We start from the raw sequence: 20,442 nt of genomic DNA on the forward strand, positions 1-20,442 counted from the left end.
TTAGAACAGGTGCCAATCAACGTACCTCCTAAATAAATAAATATGCTTTTCCAGTCGCTTAATCAACGTCTCATCCAGTGGCGACTCGTGGGGGTTTAGCTTACCTGTTACAAAAAATACAAATTCATACGCAGCTTTTTTTATTATCGCATTTCTATATTTTAATCATAAAACAAACATTAGGGATATTCACCGTAGCGCTTGCTATGTTGCGTAAACGGTGTATTTGGTGTATATACTGCCGCAATTCGCATTGCAGTTCCAGTTTCTATGGAGATGAAACTGTTATGCGAGTAGCGGCAGTATAAATACGTAATACTCCGTATTCGCAACATAGCAAGTGCTACGTATCCCTATTTATTTAAATAACAACGGAATACGACGGTTTACTTTATCAGCAAACTCGTCTCTGAATTTTAATTACGAACCGAAAACTTTTCGTTCAATTTACCTATTGAACCAAATTCAAGAATTACCACCTTACTGCCCACACCTTATTGCGCGCACAAGCCCACATCACACGCACCACAAGCAACAAGCAATATGCGTAAGTTGTTCAATGCTAAAGATGAACGAGTTAATGAGAAAATTTTGCGAATAATGCATGCCAAATTGCCAACCGCGCTCTATTTTCTAATCCCCTTCGTACCAGTTCCTGGTGCTAATCTCTAAAGCAACGTTCAAACGTCGTGCTGAACGTTTTACTCATTAGCTTCCAACTAAATAAAATATGGAATCAAAGCGCAAAAGTTTTGGACTTTTATAAATACAAAACGTAAAAGCCGCTCGACTATTACGGATGTGTACTACGATGAAGTGGAATCCTGCTCGGCGTCTAGTTCATGCGAGCTATTTGCTAAATTTTTCTCCACGGTATTTGCTTCTGAAGTTGCTCCTGAAGAGGATGTTATGCGTGCCGCCGAAAGCATTCCTGCCGATTTAATCGATCTCGATATTCTTGAAATTACTAACGATATGATAATAGCTGCTGCGAAAAAGTTGAAGTGTTCGTATTCTGCTGGTCCGGATGGGATTCCGGCTGTTCTTTTGTGCCGTTGCATGGAAATTCTGGCAGCGCCACTTTGCTGCATTTTCAACGAGTCGTTATCTCAAGGAAAATTCCCTGATGTTTGGAAATATTCGTATATGTTCCCGGTTTATAAGAGTGGTGACCGCCGAAATGTAGGAAACTATCGTGGGATTACCAGTTTATCAGCTGCATCTAAGTTGTTCGAAACGATTGTAAGCACTGCCTTGCTAAGTAGCACGAGGAATTACATTTCCTCTGATCAACATGGATTTGTCCCTGGTCGTTCCGTAACAACTAACCTGCTCGATTTCACATCAAACTGCATTCGGGATATTGAACAAAAAGCGCAGGTCGATGTAATTTATACAGACCTGAAAGCTGCATTCGACCGAATTGATCATCACATCTTGCTAAAAAAAGTTTTACGTTTGGGAGCTTCACAGCGGTTTGTTTCGTGGCTAAAATCATTCTTGTGTGATAGAGTTCTGCAAGTTAAACTTGGATCGGTTTTATCAACTACATTTACAAACAAATCTGGTGTACCGCAGGGTAGCACGCTTGGCCCTCTCCTTTTTATCATTTTCTTCAATGACGCAGCAAATGTCTTAGGAAACAGTTGCCGACTAGTTTACGCCGATGACCTAAAGATCTATCTGACGATTCGTTGCATCGAGGATTGTTATTGTCTCCAGTTTTTATTAGATAAATTTGTGACGTGGTGTAAACTAAATTCGCTAATAGTAAGCATTGCTAAGTGCCAGGTGATTACATTTCACCGAATTCAGTCGCCTATTATTTTTGAGTATAGTATTGATGGGCAAGCGTTAAATAGAGTCGACTATGTCAACGATCTTGGTGTTATCCTGGACAGTAAGCTGACGTTTGATAGGCACCGAACGGAAATTGTTTCTAAAGCGAGCAAGCAACTTGGGTTCATCGCAAAAATAGGCCGGGATTTTAAAGATCCTCATTGTTTAAAAGCTTTGTACTGCTCCCTTGTACGTCCTCTGCTTGAAAACGCATGCGTGGTTTGGACTCCACACCAGCTTTCATGGAACTTGCGCATCGAACGTGTACAGAGAAGATTTCTACGCCTGGCATTAAGGGACTTACCCTGGCGAGATCCAAATAATCTTCCACCTTATCCGGATCGCTGTCGTCTGCTTGGATTGGATACCCTTGAACGGCGTCGCAAACTTCAACAGGTATTACTCGTGGCCAAAGTGCTGAATGGCGACATTGACTCGCCGAAGCTCCTGTCCATGATGAACTTCCGTGCATCGCAACGTGTATTAAGACCATCTTCCATGCTAGTAAACGATTTTCACCGTACAAACTTTGGCTTTTTCGAACCCGTAGCGTTCAGTGTGAGGTTATTCACTAGTATTGAGCATCTGTTCGAGTTCGGCGAACCTTCGCACTTGTTTAAAAGTAAAATTACTAGGTCTAGTGCATTTTGATTGTTATGTTAGTTCATTAAGACAAATTTGTCAGATGATATAAAATATAAATAAACAAATAACGGGCTTGCAACGAAACTTCAACCGTTTTGTGTCCTACTTCGACTTTGACGTCAGCCGCAACGAGCTGAAAATCCGATTTAATAGCTGTTAGTTTTTAAGGTTAATAAGAAGAAATCTCACATAGCCTTACCGTTTAGTTAGGAAGAAGTTTATTCAGGAAATGGGGATTTGCAGTTAAAAGTTATTTTGGTTGAAATGGAATGTTCTTCAACTGACAAAAAATTAAATTGAAACAATAGAAGACAAATGTCACAATGTTAGCCTCCCAGTTGGCACGTACGTACCTTAGTTGCATGTTCGAATCTCGGCTGGATGAGGCTGTTAGAGTCCAGAGTCTTTTCGAGACGCGACGAGGGTACTACAGACAGCTTATCCTGCATGATTTTTAACATCGCTCTTAAGGTGATCCGACGAACAGGATATCGAAATGAGAGGCCTGATTTTCAGGAAAGGTGGCAACCGCCTTGGCTACGCAGGTCAGTTAGATATTAAAGACCAGTGGCGACTCGTCCGCAAGTTCAACCTGTTCATAGGACAGGCAACACAATTCAGCCCGACAAAATTGTTTTCATCACTGGCAGCTGCTATTGGTTCATGATTTCGTTTGCACCGACGCATATGTAATACGAATTTAGTTTAGTTACGAAGCTGATGAGCAAAATGTTCAACACGACGTTTGAACGTTGCTTTAGGGATTAGCACCAGGAACAATGTGTTGGTACGAAGGGGATTTGAAAATAGAGCGCGGTTTGTATGCATTATTCGCAAAATTTTCTCATTGACTCCTTCATCTTTAGTATTGAACAACTTACGCATACTGCTTGTGGTGTTCTGCAAAGTTATATGCCTATTTCTGTGACCCGAATGATTCTAGAGTTAAAGGGTCATAAATGTAAAAAATATGCGTATTTGGCACCGTTCTCAGGCATCACAGTAAGGTGGTTACTCTTGAATTTTGTTCAATAGGTAAATTGAACGAAAAGTTTTGGGTTTGTAGCTAAAATTCAGAGACGAGTTTGCTGGTAAAGTAAACCGTCGTATGTTTGTTTGATGCTTGAAATATAGTATTGATTTGTATTTTTCGCTGATTGAACAGGTAAGCTAAACCCCCACGAGTCGCCACTGTTAAAGACAGAAAATTTGCCACGGGGAGGCCAACTGCGCTAGATTGAAAGCGAAGGCTAGAAGGATTGGGATTGAAATAAACGTGTTGAAGACCAAATACATGAATGATATAGGTTCTAATGAGACGAACGTGCCCTTTTCACGGACGGTAATCTTTGACGGCGACAAACAAGAAGTAGTAGTTGAGTTCGTGCATGTGGGATCGTTGACAGCCGCGGACAACAACACAAATCAGGAGATCCTGCGGCATATTTAAGCAGCGCATCGAGCCTACCTGCTAACACTCCAGAAATCCTGCTTTTAGAATATAGAGGATTCTTATTTCATAGTGCACGTCGTATGGAAAACGGTTCTACACAACAACCCTACCGGTATCGGTACAGAGGGACTCAACGTACGAGATGGCCTGAAGCGACATTTATTTAGTAAAAAAACTGCGACTTTAGAGATGCTGGGAACTGGGCGACGAATGATCCAAGATCGAGTTGAATGGAGCTTAAAACAGCACGAACCATCCCGGTTCTAAGCTGCTGACGACGTCGACGTGGATTGTACAACCAGCCTCGAACATTTTCCTGAGCTCTAAACAGCTGGTTGTGAAATTTCAAGCTTAAAAGTGTGGAACAAATTTACTTCTGGGGGGCTTAAGACCACAAACCCCCCGTCGCTACGCGCATGCTATCAATATATTGGTAGCTAGACAACGTCCGATGTTCTGATGGGCCAGGGGTGCCTTTGTAGATCTGCGAAACATTTGGCGCTCAAACCAGATCACTACATACGAAACCCCGAATTTTCAAACTGTTATACTTAAATCTTGTAGAACTATTTATTATCAACTAACTTGAACAAAGGCTAAAATATGAATGATGAAAATCTATTCTTCATTTGGGTACTCGGTCTACTGCAATCTTGTGTAACGAAGTTTTGCAAATTAAACAACACCTTGGTAACCACTTAGGTGGTTACAAGGTAACATTTCCTCCCTTCTTATTTCCAGAACAGGCAAGGCTCAAGTCTAGACGGCATCCTGATTGTTCTCTGGGGTCGAACAGGTGGAGACTCAGTAATCGAATCATCTGTAAGCTGTTCGCTTTCGAGCACTGAATCAGGTTGTCTGTTTTGACTGGAACCGACGTCTAAATCCGATACTGTGATGGTCTGTGGACATGAGGTTGTATACAGGCCACTCGGTCCTACCGCTACCTCAGGCTGTTGTTGAACCTCGGCTTGACATTCGGAAGTTGACGCAACGGGAACTATTTCCTCCTCGATCTGGAATGAACGTCTCGTGGAATGTGGTACGCTACCGCTGGTTGAATTGTTTAGGCCGAACATATCTACCAGAATACCTAGGGACATCGAACTTTCAGCGTCAGCTGTTGTCTCATTACAACGATGCTTAAGTTGGTTGGTATGCGACCTAATAAGCTTCTTGCGTCCGTGATACTCGTCGAGCAGCACATTGTGGTTGACACGTCCGATGTTTTCAATGATAACGCCGGAAACCCATTGCCATTTATTATTGCTGCTGTAGACTTTAGCGTAGACCTTGTCTCCACTTTTGAAATCACGTGGAAGTGCGCCGTGCTTCAGATTGAATTGCTCGTTCTGACTGTAGTTCAAAACTACCGGTTTCGGTTGATTGTAATGTAGAAGATCAAGGATTGTCTTCATGTTACGACCAAGCATCTGCTGTGACGGTGTCTTGCCATTAACCTTCCTAGTGCATTGGGGTCGTTTTCGACCCATCGGCATACTTACAAAGCTTGATACTCAGTAACGGAACGAGCTAGAGACTTGAAATTTTCTGACTTTTCCTAACTTTGGAAAACTAGCATTGTGGGGGAGTTTCAGCTTTCAGCGACATCTAGAAGAGCCACAGCAAAAAAAGTTACATATTATGCATTAAGGGTCGAAAACGACCCAAGTTTTGAAATTGCTCTCATTCATCCATTTTCAATCCGAATTTTGTTTTCTTTACCTCATGTGAAAAGTTTGGCCAAAACCTGGCACCCAAGGTATATTAGGGAATATTTGATGACTAATGGCCACTTCTGCGTCGATTCCGGAACACCCACTACCAGGTCCCGGGGACATTTTTATACTTTGAGGTAGTTCATTTTGCGGCACATCAAATCACATTGGCTTGATAAAATAAGACTAGTGGAAGTACAATGGGGACATTTTGGACCCGAATGGCCACTTCATCATCGGTTCCGGAACATCCGGTACCCGGTTTTTGAGGACAATTTTGAATTTTTGGATGATTTATCTTGCCATACGTTAAATTACGTCAGCTTGATAACATAAGACTATTGAAAGTATAATAAAGATATTTTGAAGGCAAATGGCCACATCAGCGTTGGTCCTGGAACATCCGGTACCTCGTTTTGGGGGCCATTTTTGTATTTTAGGATAATTCATAAAGCGACATATCAAATCACATCGGCTTAATAAAATAGACTGATGTAAGAAAAACAGTGTCAACTTTGCCATCGGTTCTGGAACATACGGTGCCAGTTTCGGGGGACATTTTTGGATTTAAAGATAATTCACCATGCGGCACCTCAAATCACATCGCGTTGATAAAATAACAATAATGGAAGTACAATGGGGCGTCAGTCGCATATAATCCGGTACACGAAATTTATAATGAACCGTAAAATGGGGTAACTCGGCGCAGATGAATTACCTTGCAATCCAAAAATGTCCCCAAAAACCGGGTACCGCACAGTCCGGAACCGATGGTAAAATGGCAATTTTGGTTCCAAAATTTTTCCATTGTAGTTCCATTAGTGTTATTTTATCAAGCCAATGTGATTTGATGTGCCGCATGATGAATTATCCTATTCAAAAATGTTTTCATAAACCGTGCACCCGAAGTTTCGGAACCGATGATGAAATGGCCATTTGTCTTCAAATTGTCTTCAAACCTCTTGTAGCTGTCTTATTTGATCAAGGCGTTGTGATTTGATGTGCCGCACGATGAGTTATTTCAAAATCCAAAAATGTGCCGCAGAGCCAGGTACCGGATGTTCCAGAACCGGTGGTAAAGTGGCCATTTGACTTCTAAATGACCTTATTTTACTTCCATTAGTCTTATTTAATCAAGCCGATGTGACTTGATGTGTCGCAAGATGAGTTATCCTAAAATACAAAAATGGGCCCAAAAACCCTGTACCGGATGTTCCGGGACGAAAGCTGATGTGGCCATTTGCCTTCAAAATATCTTTATTATACTTTCAATAGTCTTATGATATCAAGCTGACGTAATTTGACGTGTGGCAAGATAAATCATCCTAAAATTCAAAATTGTCCTCAAAAACCAGGTACCGGATGTTCCGGAACCAATGGGAAAATGGCCGTTTGAGTTCAAAATGTCCCCATTGTACTTCCATTAATCTTATTTTATCAAGCCAATGTGATTTGATGTGCCGCAAAATGAATTATCTCAAAATATAAATATGTCCCCCGGGACCTGGTAGTGGGTGTTCCGGAACCGACGCAGAAGTGGCCATTAGTCAACAAATATCCCCTAACATACTTTGGGTGCCAGTTTTTGGCTATAGCTTTCAAACGAGGTGAAAAACACGAAATTCGTATTGAAAATGGATGAATGAGAGCAATTTCAAAACTTGGGTCGTTTTCGACCCCAATGCATAATATGTAACTTTTTTCTAATGCATTAGGAAGGTTAAGAACACGACTAGGTGTAGTCCTATATACTTAGAGGAATGTCTGGAGCGTTTCAGAGATAGCTTCCCCTTCGTTGATTTTACGCAATGACCTCTTCAAGGTGTCTACGAATTTTTCGGCCTGTCCGTTTGACTGCGGGTGATAAGGCGAAATTCGAAAATGCTGAATACCATTCTTCTTGCATAGTATCGCAAACTGTTCCGATGTGAACTGTGTACCATTGTCGGAAACTATAACATTTGGAATGCCAAACCGTGCAAATAATTCACTCAGAAACTCAATTACTGCAGCCGTTGTTGGGGATCGTACGATGCGAATTTCTGGCCATTTTGAAAAGGCGTCCACGACCACTAGAAAGTGTAATCCGTTTATTGGGCCAGCGAAGTCAATGTGGATACGTTCCCATGGAGATTGCGCAAGTGGCCATGATTGCAGTGGCACTTTTGTTGGCGTCTTCGAATGAGTAATGCAATTATCACACCTTTTTACGAAGTCAGCAATATTATCATCGATTCCTGGCCAGTACACATGGCTACGTGCAACAGCTTTCATCCTCTCCATCCCCGGATGTCCTCGATGAAGTTGCTTCATAATTCGCTTACGTAAATTTTCTGGAACTACTAACCGGTTAGACATCATAACACAATCCTTTACAACCGACAATGCATCTCGATGAACGAAAAACGGTCGTACTGCAGCGTTGACAATGCTGTCGAGCTTAGAAGGCCATCCAAGATGGATATGCTGCACCACTTGCTGGAGTACTGGGCACTGGAGAGTAGCACTACGCACCGATTTGAATGTTACCGGTAGTGTGCTGATTGCTTCTTGAAGGGGCACCTCAACGTCGTCCTCCGTTTGTATAGAAGCAATGATAAAATCCTCATCTGGTTTGACGTTGCTGTCGATCAATCGAGATAGTACGTCGACATATCCGAATTCAGTTGTGGATACGTATTCAATATCGAAATTATAGCACATGAGTGTCAGTGCCCAACGTTGAAGTCGGTTTGCCGTGTGAACAGGAATTCCTTTCTTCAGTCCAAAAATTCGCAATAGTGGCTAGTGATCTGTCTGGAGCGTGAACTTGCGACCTAGCAGCATGCGATGGAATTTCGTTACGGAAAACACCAATGCAAGACCTTCCTTTTCGATCTGACCATAATTTGCCTCTGCGGAAGTGAGAGAGCGAGACGCGTGTGCAACAGCTTTCAGAGTACCATCGGGAAACTGATGCATCAGACATGCGCCAATTCCAGACTGCGATGCATCGGCAGCAACGATGATGGATAGAGCAGGATCATAATGCGTAAGCAATAAATCCGACTGAAGAACCTCTTTGAACCGCTGGAATGATTGTTGGTACTCACTATTCCAATTAAATTTGGTGTCTTTCTTGAGCAGCGCGTCAAGTGGCCGTCGCAACTGATGCATCTCCTGGACAAATTTTGCATAAAAATTTACCGCACCAAGAAATGAACGTAAACTTGCAATGTCATGCGGAGGCGGCATTTTGATGATAGATTCAATCTTGACCGGATCAGGACGGAGTCCTTTGGCATCTACAATATGTCCAAGGTATTTGATCTGCGGCTGAAGAAGTTTGCACTTTTCTTCCCTCAAAATGAAACCGTATGACTGGAGACGTTGAAACAGAGCGTGAAGAGATTCGTGATGCTCCTTTTCAGTTCTGCTATACACTAAAATGTCGTCCAAGAAAGAGTCCACTCCTTTAAGTCCAGCAACCATGCTGTTCATCAATTGCTAGAAAGCTCCGGGGGCAGATTTTACGCCCGGCGCAAGTCGATTGAACCGGAAGAGTCCTCGATGCGTGTTAATCGTTAGTAGCTGCTTCGAGTCGTCGTCAACTTCAACCTGAAGATAAGCATCGCTCAGGTCGATTATGCTAAAATACCGGCATCCGTTAAGCTTGCTGAATATATCATCTGGTACTGGTAACGGATAATGATTGGGTTCCAAAACAGCATTAAGTCCAGTTGAGTAATCCGCACAAATGCGCACATTTCCTCCTGGCTTTTTAACTGCTACGATTGGTGCAGCCCATTGCGAAAAATCCACTGACGTAATGATACCCAATTCTTGCAAACGATCCAATTCAGCATCAATCTTCTCTATGGATGTAAATGGAACTGGACGCTTTGGTTTGAAGACAGGTCTGGCATCTGGCTTGAGATATAGGTGAACCTTCATCTTCTTACAGTGTCCAAGACTAGGCTTAAACACATCTGGAAACTTGGCTTTGTACTGTTCTATGTAATTAGCTTTATCAGCACCAGCATAAACTTGGTTACAAATTGCAGATAGTGCGGTGTCCCATAGTCCGAACAACTCGATCCAATCCAGCCCGAACAAATTTATGCAACTGGTCGTCACATATAAAACTGCAGTTTTGGTGATATCTCCAAGAGTAACTGTGCATCGGAGTTCACCAAGTAGACGAAACGGCTTACCTGACGCTGTCCTAGCAGTTTGAGTAGTAGGAGTCAGTAAAGGTGAACCCATTTTCTTCCACTGCTTCTGTGAGATGATTGAAATGTCGGAAGCAGTGTCCAACTGTAGCGTGATTGAAGATCCATCGATGTCGATTGTCAGGAACTTTCGTCTCGAAGGATAGCTAACTTGGTTTATAGAGTAAATACCATTTACTTTCTTCCCCTTTGACGCCGCTTTCGTCGTATAACAGCCACAATAACCCTCTTTGTGTCCTGTTTGCTTACAGTTCCGACAGACATGCTTCGTGTATGTGCAGTCTCGGACGTAATGCATTCCGCCACACTGCCAACAGGGTGTTTTAGGACCTTCAGTCTTTGACTTCATGCTTTCCTTTGAACGTGATTTAATCGATGGTGATTTGTTTTGCTTGACTGAACAAATTGAACTTATCGGTTTCTTCTGTTCCACGATAGCTACATCATGTTTCAGGTTTTGAAGACGTTGGCATTCTGCGATGAGTGATTCAAGATTACACTCCCCTTCTGCATTGTTTTCCAACTTGGATAGAAGTCTTGTCCGAATGTCGACATCCTTCGGAGAGCGTAACCCGCAAATAAAAATCAGGCTTTTGAACTGATCGGCCGTAATCTTGTTCAGCTCGAAATCTTCACAGTATTTGTTGGTTATACCTGCGTACGTCACAAAATCGTCAGCGTCGTTTTTGCTCAGTTGAAAACACAGGTACCGTTTGCTAAACAGTGAGACGCGAACGCTGAACAGCTCTTTCAATTTGTTCACCGTTTCTTCGAATGAAAATTCTCGGGGGTGCTTTGGAAGCACGAAGTTGACATACTTATCATGCACAGTCACACTAAGGCTTCTCAGTAGCAACCGGACTTTTGCTGCATCGTCCAACTTCGCCCCGTCCTTGAGGAAGAGATCTTCGTACTTCCGGTACCACCGGTCGAAAACAAGACCGTTTTCTGGATCATAGACGAATTCCCGGATGTTGGATGCCAGAGATTCGATGATGAATTCCGGACTGCTCGATGACCGCGTTGAAGCGTTTTATTGAATGCCGAAACGTTCCATAATCTGCATCATCCGAGCGTTTTGCTCCGCCATCTCCTTATTCTGTCGCAAAATTTGCTGATACAGGTCTTGAAAATCGCCTCCAGATCTTGCCATTTTGAATGAGTGGCTCTTCCTTCAAAGCGATGAATTCGAGTTTAAATCCTCGTCGCCAATATGTTATTTTTCAATCTTGTAGAACTATTTATTATCAACTAACTTGAACAAAGGCTAAAATATGAATGATGAAAATCTATTCTTCATTTGGGTACTCGGTCTACTGCAATCTTGTGTAACGAAGTTTTGCAAATTAAACAACACCTTGGTAACCACTTAGGTGGTTACAAGGTAACACAAACGTTTAATCCGTACTGTTGTTCGCCTGCGAAACGGGAAACGCAGGAGACAACGCAAAAACTGTAAGTATTTATTAATCGCTGCCCGTCCAGTTAGCTTCGGGATACTATGCCAGTCATCGTATGTTCGAATCTCGGCTGGAAGGTGCTGCTATAGGATCGTTGCACTAACCGAGCCCCCTAATTGTACTCTAATAACCAGCTGCGAAGTCTGTCGATAAAGAAGGGTCAAGTTCTCAACAGGACGTTTATACTCATGGCTTTGCTTTTTTTGCCTGCAATATAGGGCCCTATTCTGTAAATCACGTCGAGCAACTCGAGTCGACTCAGTTACTGTCGACCAAAACAAAGCAAGTTCAGGCGTCACTTACTAACCGTTTAGTCACTAGCTTTTTAGCGGTGGACTCAGTCCACTTACTCGACAAAATTGCGTCGCGTGTGACTTATATAATACCAAAAGTCGACAAGTCGAGCAAAGTGACACTCGACGTGACTTACAGACAGGAGTGGCATACACCGCAGCGTAGACCGATAGACACGAATTCTCACACAACACAAAACTCGCCATGCGGTGTGTGTTCTCCGAATAATTCCCTTCTGCGTCTCTTTTGCTGCCCTTTTGCCCTTTTTCGTGTTTTACGCGCACCAAGAAAAGGTAGCCACCTACGCAGTGTGATAAACTTTACTGCGTACTTTACCACACTAAGAGCCGCTCTCTGCGCAGATGGATTGTACATCGTGCACTGGGGCAATTGGAATGGTGTAATTGAAAAAAACATTTTTACGCATTCATGCTAACTTAATACAGACCATACAAATTATTCCGTGCAGCGTGGTGTTGATGCTGAGGAGTAGTTAGATGGAAAACGGTTTGAAATATTCGACTAATTCGAATACCTTGGTACGCTCGTGACATGCGATAATAACGTGAGTCGTGGTTTAGCAATAGGACTTCATTTTATACGAATACCGTGATTAGCTAACGAAGCTAAAAAGTTAAATTCCGGCGCGTAAATTCCGAATCGGAATTTGACCTTCTGATTTTTTGTTCGACAATTCTTCAGTCAGACTCTAGGAGTCTCTCCCAGTCGAGGATCTATGCAAATATGTTGATACAGTACAAGTGATAACGCGATAGACTACACTGGGCTGGCAATTTGGCCAGAATGTTTGATGAAAGTACAACCAAAATAATTTAGCAGAATACCAGCAAGAAGTCGTCAACTATTACAGCCTACTTCGTGCTGTCATTGTTCTGTTTTTAGTTTTTCAAGCTCCATCCTCACAGCAATGATAATAAAGCAGTCAATTTATTATCATTGATCCTCACAGTCCTAACTTAGTGAGAGCGCAATTTTTCTATTCTGCAAGTTACTCACGTGACTTCGGTCTTAATAGGGTCCGAGGTTTTCTCTATTGATGGGATAAAGAGCAGGCTTGATACCTAATTTCAATTTGTAGTAAACTTATATTTTACAATGTGTGTGAGTCGTACTTTTGCTTCTACATTTCTATAAATATTCAAAGTCAGATGTAAAAGTTAAATGAAATAGTAAAACTATCCTAAATTTTTCGACGTTTAGCTTACATATACAATTAGCCAGCGAACCAGTTACTTAGACCAGCAGCACAGTTAGGGCGTCCATAAACTTGGTGCAGTCCGAGTGACGAATCTGAATGACGCACGTTTCGAAAAAGTCCTGCGATATGGTGGCTCCACTTTTCATTGCCGCTTGTTCGAAGGCTTTTCCGAAAAAGTTTTTAGTGTCCTCGCACACGGGAGGCGTCCCAACGAGCAGCGAGAATCCACGAGCTAAATCGATTGGAGCCACCGCAATCATGGGCAGCTCAGGAGCCCGTTTGTTCCGTGAGATTGCGACATGACCTCGCTGCAAAAAGCGCGCTAGCATCAGCAGACCGTACGGGCAGGTAAAGTATGGTATTTCCTCCTGAAGAATAAAGTAAAGGAACGGTCCCGCGGAATATACGGCGTGCATTTCCAGCGAGCTTTGAACCTGTTTGAAAATTGTCGACAACAATACTTTGCCCATCTCAATGCCTTCGTCCAATATATCTTTGTTATTCCGTGATAAGGCATCCATAGACCGTAGAAAGCACGCTTCCGGTGTGCGATCCGCTTTGATGGACTCCAAAGTGGCTAACATAGAATAGACGTAATCGGCGGCAGAGTATTTGTTTCGATAGCCATATTGCAGGATAAATGAACCATACACTATATGTGTTAATCTGTATTTTTCGGAGAACTTTTCCATTTTTTCGTAGAACTCTTTCCGCAGCTCTAGATCCATTGCATTGAAAGTTTGTTTTGCTTGCACTAATGGCAGGCCCATGTCCACTAAAAGCTCGTGCATCACCTTCTCGCCCTTGTATGTCCATAGTTTCAGTTTGCAAGCCGGATAAATTGAGTACTTAAGAGAATCTAGAACACTCCAATGGCGATAAAGTGCCAAATGGAGATCGTTTTCAAAATTTATCCTTACCGATGTTTGAATTGTCTGGTCACTGGCTTTATTCGTCAATCGAGATACGTGTGACTGAACTCGATCTGTAGCCAACGTGTACGTGGAACTTTCTATCTTACCCAGCAGCAATTGTTCAGTTAAACCAACTATAGCCCACCATAACAGATCAATAGAGTCCTTGGAAAGATGCCAAGCTAGTTCAAATATCATCAAAGCGGAACTACTGCTATAGTAGTTGAACTGCGTGTAGTCGAACATAATTTTATTTCGTTTTTCCTCCCACTCTCGTTTTTGTCGACGCTTCAGTGCCTGTCGCTCATGCCTTTCAATTCGATTTTGTGCTCGATTCTCCCCGTCGTCCTCTTCATCGCTGTCGTCGTCGTCCTCCGCTTCAGATTGCGGAAAAATGGCATCAAACTCCGGAATGCCTTCCTCCGGCTTCATTTCGCCAAGAATACGAACCTGAATAGGACCTCATACAATTAACAATGATCCAATTAGAAGTAATAAATTGTTTCATACCTGCGAATCACTGTAGATGTTGCAAACGTGATAGGGCCGATGCGAATCACAGACGTAGAATATGATGTCCTCCTCCGGCTGAAGGACCTCCACAATATCAAGGCAGCCGCCACAGTTAATCAGCAGCACCAGCTTCACGTCTTCTTTGTGCTCATTGTACGCCCGCACCACACCGCTGAGCCCCATGATGGGCACAATCGAGTACAGCATGTTATCATACTTGAAGAGTGCCTGCAGGATCTTACTCGTACAGATGGCATCGATATCGTAGTTGACGATTACTAGAATACGCTTTCCAATCAGCCGCTGGTAGAAATCACCTCTCAGGTCTTCAACAAACATGTTTCTTGCGACAGCTGATCGGAGCCGAATTTAGTCGGTTCGCGAAGCACCTGGTACTGCTCTATTGTGCCACATATACCAGTTAAACAATACACAAAATTGCACATCCACGAACGAATACGCAACAAAACACGATTTATTTACACAGAACCGCCCCAAAGACTGCGGGTGATTTTAACACTTGAACTAAATAGATACATAAACTTTGCCAATCACTGAATACTATTATTATTATTAGAAATTAAAGTAATAGGTAATTGGGATAAATAAACTTTTGTTTCGATGCTGTTTGCTCCCTATTTACGTTTGGTAAGAATAGAGAGGTTCACGGTGTTCGCGCGCCTAAATTCGTGCATTATGCAGCGTGTCAAAACATTCATTACGTCACCGTTTGTTTGATCGTTGCGCTATTGACATCTAGGTAGCGCTCGTTGATGCTTCTATTATAATTGAAACGGTTTACATATTACGTAACGACTTGGCAATTCAAGATTTCTCGCGTAGCTTTTTATTTAGTCCAATGAAGGTGGTTTGTGTGCATCAGGAAAAGGTTTCGCTATGGGAAAAAATCCTGTTGAAAATAAATCGCGTATACGTATACGCGGCGACGTGTGCGTAATATAAATGTCAGCAATCTCTATTGAGGAAAACGAGTTTGAAGGGCAAAATTTGATGAGAGATCGGAAGGTATTGGAAAACGTGCGTGAGAAGGGAACCACGAGTAACATGTGACAAAGTCTCGAAGCCCAATTTTAAAAGAATCCTGTCGCAAGTCAAACGTTAGTCAGAAAACAGCTGGCACGTTTGCGAATGAAAGACGGCTCTGGGATAAGGAATCACCCTCTGGAATTGGAAGGACTAATTCGGAAGCTAAAAACAGCTGGGGCTCACTGACCGAAGGAGAGCTGGTAGCTCATAACTATTTTTAACCTTTCAAAGTCAAAGACCAAGATTTAACACTTGAATCACGGTGTTCAAAATATCGTTATTAAAAAATAAAATAGGCCATTTAAACGGAAAATACCAGTTGATTTGTATTGCCGTCCTCTGAGGTAGTGATTGCTCGTGACGTCAAGTTTGAAGGGTCTTCTTTTCCATACGCTGCCTCGGTGGAAGATGAAGCTGAAGTTCAGTTTTTGGTTCATTTCTCGGTCGAGCAAGAGAAAGAAGATACACAACTCTGTGATGAAATTGTTGCCGAAGAGATGAACAAGGAAATCGCAAGCAGTGAATCAGAATTAGATAGTGAGCCATCAGACGACGCGCTCCCTTCGCAATCAAGAAGACACGCGACTCAAGAAGAAACAGTGTCAAGGGACAGCGAACCGGAGCGCAGGCTTTCCGGTAAATTGTTTGATTATTTTACAACATCGTCCAGATCGGAACAAGTGGATAGAAGCTATCAACGACGAATTGCAATCCATGAAAGAAAATAAGGTGGGGATGGTAAATGGTTGAATAATGCGCTCCAGAACCACCATGAGGTTCCACAGCCTCTTATTCAGTAACTCCTATCTCGACCTCCTCGTGGTACCATCCGGGATACGTTCTTTAGTGGAAATTGGACAACCGGTGGAAACTAGGGTCGTATGTGGACAGAGAAGGGAGCACTCATGCGAAGGCTGAAGTGTAAACTCTCCGCTTGCAGGGCGATTCTCTTGACTCCCAGGAACCAAAGCAGACGGTCCAAAGCCCTTAAAGGATATGGTTGTAATAGTTGTTATCCATGGCTGTTATGTAAAAACTTGAATGGATAAACCCCTAATCCAAGGTGTGACGCGACCCGTGCTGAGGGATCAAGGTGCGATCCCAGTGTGAACTGGGAGTCCAGCAATCTTATGTATAATACCGTGGACCCCCGTTCGTTTTACCGTTTTTAATCTGAACACTTTAATTTGAACCCCGTTGGTTTGCACGGCGTGCAAATTAAAAATGGATCAAACGTCATTCTCAATATGACATTTGCTTATGCAGACAATGCACATAAACCCGATTTGTTTGTGCTGATCCAGCGTGCTTAATCTGTTTCACATTGCTTTTTCCCAACGATTATGGTAGAAATCCGATCGGAGTACGAAATATTCGCTGCTTGCAACTGAATCAAACCACCAAAACAATAATAAAGAGCCGGGCAGCCAGTTCACACAAGTTTCAGCATATTTAGGGTTACCAGTTGTTCAAATTAAAAACTAACCCCGTTAGTTTGCATGCGGAATCGTTCAAACAAACGGGGGTCCACTGTAATTAACTCTATAAATACCCCATATATAATATTTTCGAATTTTGCTTGGCTGAGGTGTTACAGTTAAAAAAGCAAAATAAGTTCACTGAGTACAGGACAAGCCTGCACACAAACCACCAATGCAGTCACATACTAGCAACCCTTATATTGTGATATTGTGTTTCACCTGCCCTAAACCGAAGCGATTATGATTATTCCCCGGCGCGCATATTACGAATGCCGAATCGACAATATTTAGGCTGTGAACCATTTCGCGAAATTTTTAACTTTTTGGTTAAAATTTGACAGTTTGAAGGTTATTTCTCCTCGAGTGGTTAAAGTCAGTTCAGAATGCGAACCATTTCATATTTGACAGATTGATAGTTGTTTTACTCAATGAGAGCATATATAAGGTGAGGATGACGATATGTTTCTATAACAGCGAATTTATTTATTCAGTCCAGGTTGGAATTGGATGAATTTTTGGTGTTCATTTGCTCCTATTTGATAGATAAAATTTACCTCATTCCATTTCGGGTTTAATAAACCACAAATTATATGTTAAACATCCATACATTGGTGAAAAAAAATTCCATCGAACTGTCAAAACTAACCATGCTCCCGAGCAGGGTTAATTTCGAAAAATCATCAAACTGTCAAATTTTAACCAAAAAGTTAAAACTTTCGTGAAATCTTGTGTAATTTTTCAAATAGACCTATGTGACAATGAGAGATTCTCTTCTTGTCTCCTCTCTTCCGCTTTTTACGGCGATACTAATGCATTTTAATATATCAGCTTTGCAGGAATCGGTTGCCGGAGTCATTAGTTTGCTAACTGTTTTGGACATTTTCTTTTCCATGCCTTTATGTAGCCGTGAAAAGCGAAAGAGAGGAGACGCGAAGAGAATCTCTCATTGTCACATAAACCTTTGCACGGTGCCTAACCTCAACTCTGGTTTGACGTTTTTGTGTGTTTTGTTTTGATTCCCTTTGTAACCTAATTTTATTGCTAGTGGGTTTATTACTTGTAATTCGAAACACTTGTTTGCGGAAACCGGAAATACCGGAGTTATCCGAAGCAGGAAAATGATAACAGTTTTGTACAACATATATATTTGTCCTTTTTGCAGTTTTTTGCTTCTGGGTCTTGCGAATAAGTAATCAAAACGAACCCCACAACACTATCAAACCTGGGAGGAAAAAAACGCACTGACATCTGCGTGCAATGCTTTATAGGTCTATTTGAAAAATTACTCGAGAAATGTTAATATCGTTACTTCCTCACCCTGTGTACCTCATTGATGAGAAACGTGTGAAACGACCCTGAAAAGCAAAATAACTTTGACATGTGCTAGAATTAAGAAGAAGACTCGCGTCCCTTTTCATTTCGTCCAATGTAACAAATGTAAACAAATCCGGTTTATCACAACAAATTATTGCTCTTTTTAAACTCTATGTTTTACAAAAACACCTGCCCAAATAGAACTATTTTGAGGTTAAAAAATTAGCATTATCAAAATGTCCAATGTGCACATTCGAATTACGGATGACTGACTGTTACTTCGGTCGCTCTCATCTGATGTCCAAAGTGCAAAAAAAATCAAAACAAACCCAATCTGTACATTGGACGTTTAGCAAGTGAAAGTTTTTTTCGCATTATTTATGCATTTTAAGTGAAACAAGTGGCCTAATATTGAAAAATAGCCTCGAAAATAGTGTAGCACGGCAACGCACGTATTTTACGGTGATCTCGCTTAATTTATGTGCAATAGCCTGGAAAAATAAAACCGTCCAAAGTACAGCATGAGATGGTAAACAGTCCAATGTAACTTTTTCCATAATAAACCAAAACTGCTTAGTTTTAATTAGATTTTTAAAATCTCCGTTAAATATTGAATGTTATTATTCAACAACCACGTTGAGTAAATGACTGAAAATTATTTCATTTTGAAACAATTTAATGTTTAATTCGAAGAACTTCGATCCCGTTTTTCTCAATATGGTGGAATTGTTACATTGGACGAAATCAAAAGTGACGCGAGAAGAAAGTAAAAATAAAAACACACAGTCCTGTCCCGGTAAATGATTGATTGCGATTGGCTGATTCTGCTGGATCGCTGATAGTAAGGTCCGTCTGGTCCGTCGTTAGCCTTTGGATCAACATAATCATTTAAAACACACAATATACATGATATCATGTAGACGATTCAAGGGAATTTTACAGATCTAAGCAAAACACCATGTTCAAAAGAATAGTGGTAGGTGTTTCGGGTGGTGTGGACAGCGCCGTATCAGCCTATTTACTTAAGTCCAAAGGTATGATCAGCTTCATGTGATTTTAGGCACTATTGCCTCTCGTGTTACAATATCTATTAGGGTGAGATATGTACAAATTATTCTGTATTGGTATCCATTCAAATACAGGTTACAATGTGTGTGGGGCATTCATGAAAAACTGGGATCTAATAGACGAATCCGGACACTGCTCGGGAGAACAAGACTGGTTAGATGCACAGAAACTATGCCGCCAGTTGCGTATTCCGTTGAAACAAATCAACTTCGTCAAAGATTACTGGCTGGAAGTTTTTGGGTATGTTTGCATTTGCATCAATCTTTTTTGCTGCTAGGTAATGCTATAAAGATAAAAAATCTTTCAGGAGTTTCCTTCAAGATTACAACACCGGAATAACTCCGAACCCAGATATACTCTGCAACCGGCATATTAAATTCAATTTGTTCTACAAATACGCTTGTGAAAAAATGGGAGCGGATGCTATAGCAACCGGTCATTACGTTCGAAGTAATTTTGGTCCCTATTTGGAGAATTTCAACGATAGTGCACGAGTTCATCTATTGGCCGGTGTAGATGCAATTAAAGATCAAACGTTTTTCTTGTCACAGATTGACGCGAAAGCACTGCGTCGTACTATGTTTCCTATCGGAGGCATGACGAAGGCGGAAGTGAAACGTCTAGCACACGAGGTGGGACTGGGTTGGTTTGCCAAAAAGAAGGAAAGCATGGGAATCTGTTTTGTCGGAAAGCGAACCTTTCAGGATTTTATAGCCGAATACATTGAATCGAAGCCGGGTGATTTCGTCGACTTTGATACGGGTAAAACGGTAGGCAAACACCGCGGGGTGCACAATTGGACTGTCGGTCAAAAGGCGAAAATCGGTGGCTGTTTGCAGCCGTACTATATTTTTCAGAAAGACGTCGATAGTAATGTAATTTACGTAGTGTCTGGTCTGGATCATCCGTTGCTTGTGACCGATATGGTGTACGTGGAGAATCCAGTGTGGATAAACAAACCAAGCGATCTTATGGATAGGAAACTATGGCGGTGTCATTTTCGGTTTCAGCATACGAAACCGTTGGTACCTTGTAGCGCAGTCGAAACTGATACGAAAGGTGACAAACTGTTTGTAAAACTAGATGAACCTCTCAGGGCCATTACGCCTGGCCAGTACGCTGTTTTTTATAGTCAGGACGAGTGTTTCGGAAGTGCGCGAATAATCAAACCCGGTCCATCGATTATATACCAACGGTAACGAACAATTAAGTAAAATTGATGTAAATAAAAGTCACTAGAGTGTTACTGATTCGTAGTACTGACTG

General features: G+C 41.9%; 2 protein-coding genes and 1 pseudogene across 2 annotated transcripts; 1 reads left to right on the top strand and 2 right to left on the bottom strand.

Annotated features, from left to right (window-relative positions):
- Positions 1 to 4,668: 4,668 nt before the first annotated feature.
- LOC128735270 (uncharacterized protein K02A2.6-like) lies at positions 4,669 to 11,019 on the bottom strand (annotated as a pseudogene).
- Positions 11,020 to 12,803: 1,784 nt separating this feature from the next.
- LOC128737218 (cell division control protein 45 homolog) lies at positions 12,804 to 14,877 on the bottom strand. The gene is made up of 2 exons (XM_053831808.1): positions 14,264 to 14,877; positions 12,804 to 14,203 (listed from the first exon to the last, which is right to left on the bottom strand). The coding sequence occupies exons 1-2, from the start codon at positions 14,603 to 14,605 to the stop codon at positions 12,875 to 12,877; spliced, it is 1,671 nt and encodes a 556-aa protein (XP_053687783.1). The 5' UTR covers positions 14,606 to 14,877; the 3' UTR covers positions 12,804 to 12,874.
- Positions 14,878 to 18,921: 4,044 nt separating this feature from the next.
- On the top strand, positions 18,922 to 20,375 carry LOC128737571 (mitochondrial tRNA-specific 2-thiouridylase 1). Its single transcript, XM_053832243.1, has 3 exons — positions 18,922 to 19,142; positions 19,251 to 19,416; positions 19,484 to 20,375. The coding sequence occupies exons 1-3, from the start codon at positions 19,067 to 19,069 to the stop codon at positions 20,373 to 20,375; spliced, it is 1,134 nt and encodes a 377-aa protein (XP_053688218.1). The 5' UTR covers positions 18,922 to 19,066.
- Positions 20,376 to 20,442: the final 67 nt, after the last annotated feature.

Source organism: Sabethes cyaneus, chromosome 2 (genome assembly GCF_943734655.1).
Source record: "Sabethes cyaneus chromosome 2, idSabCyanKW18_F2, whole genome shotgun sequence".
NCBI classification, from domain to species: domain Eukaryota; kingdom Metazoa; phylum Arthropoda; class Insecta; order Diptera; family Culicidae; genus Sabethes; species Sabethes cyaneus.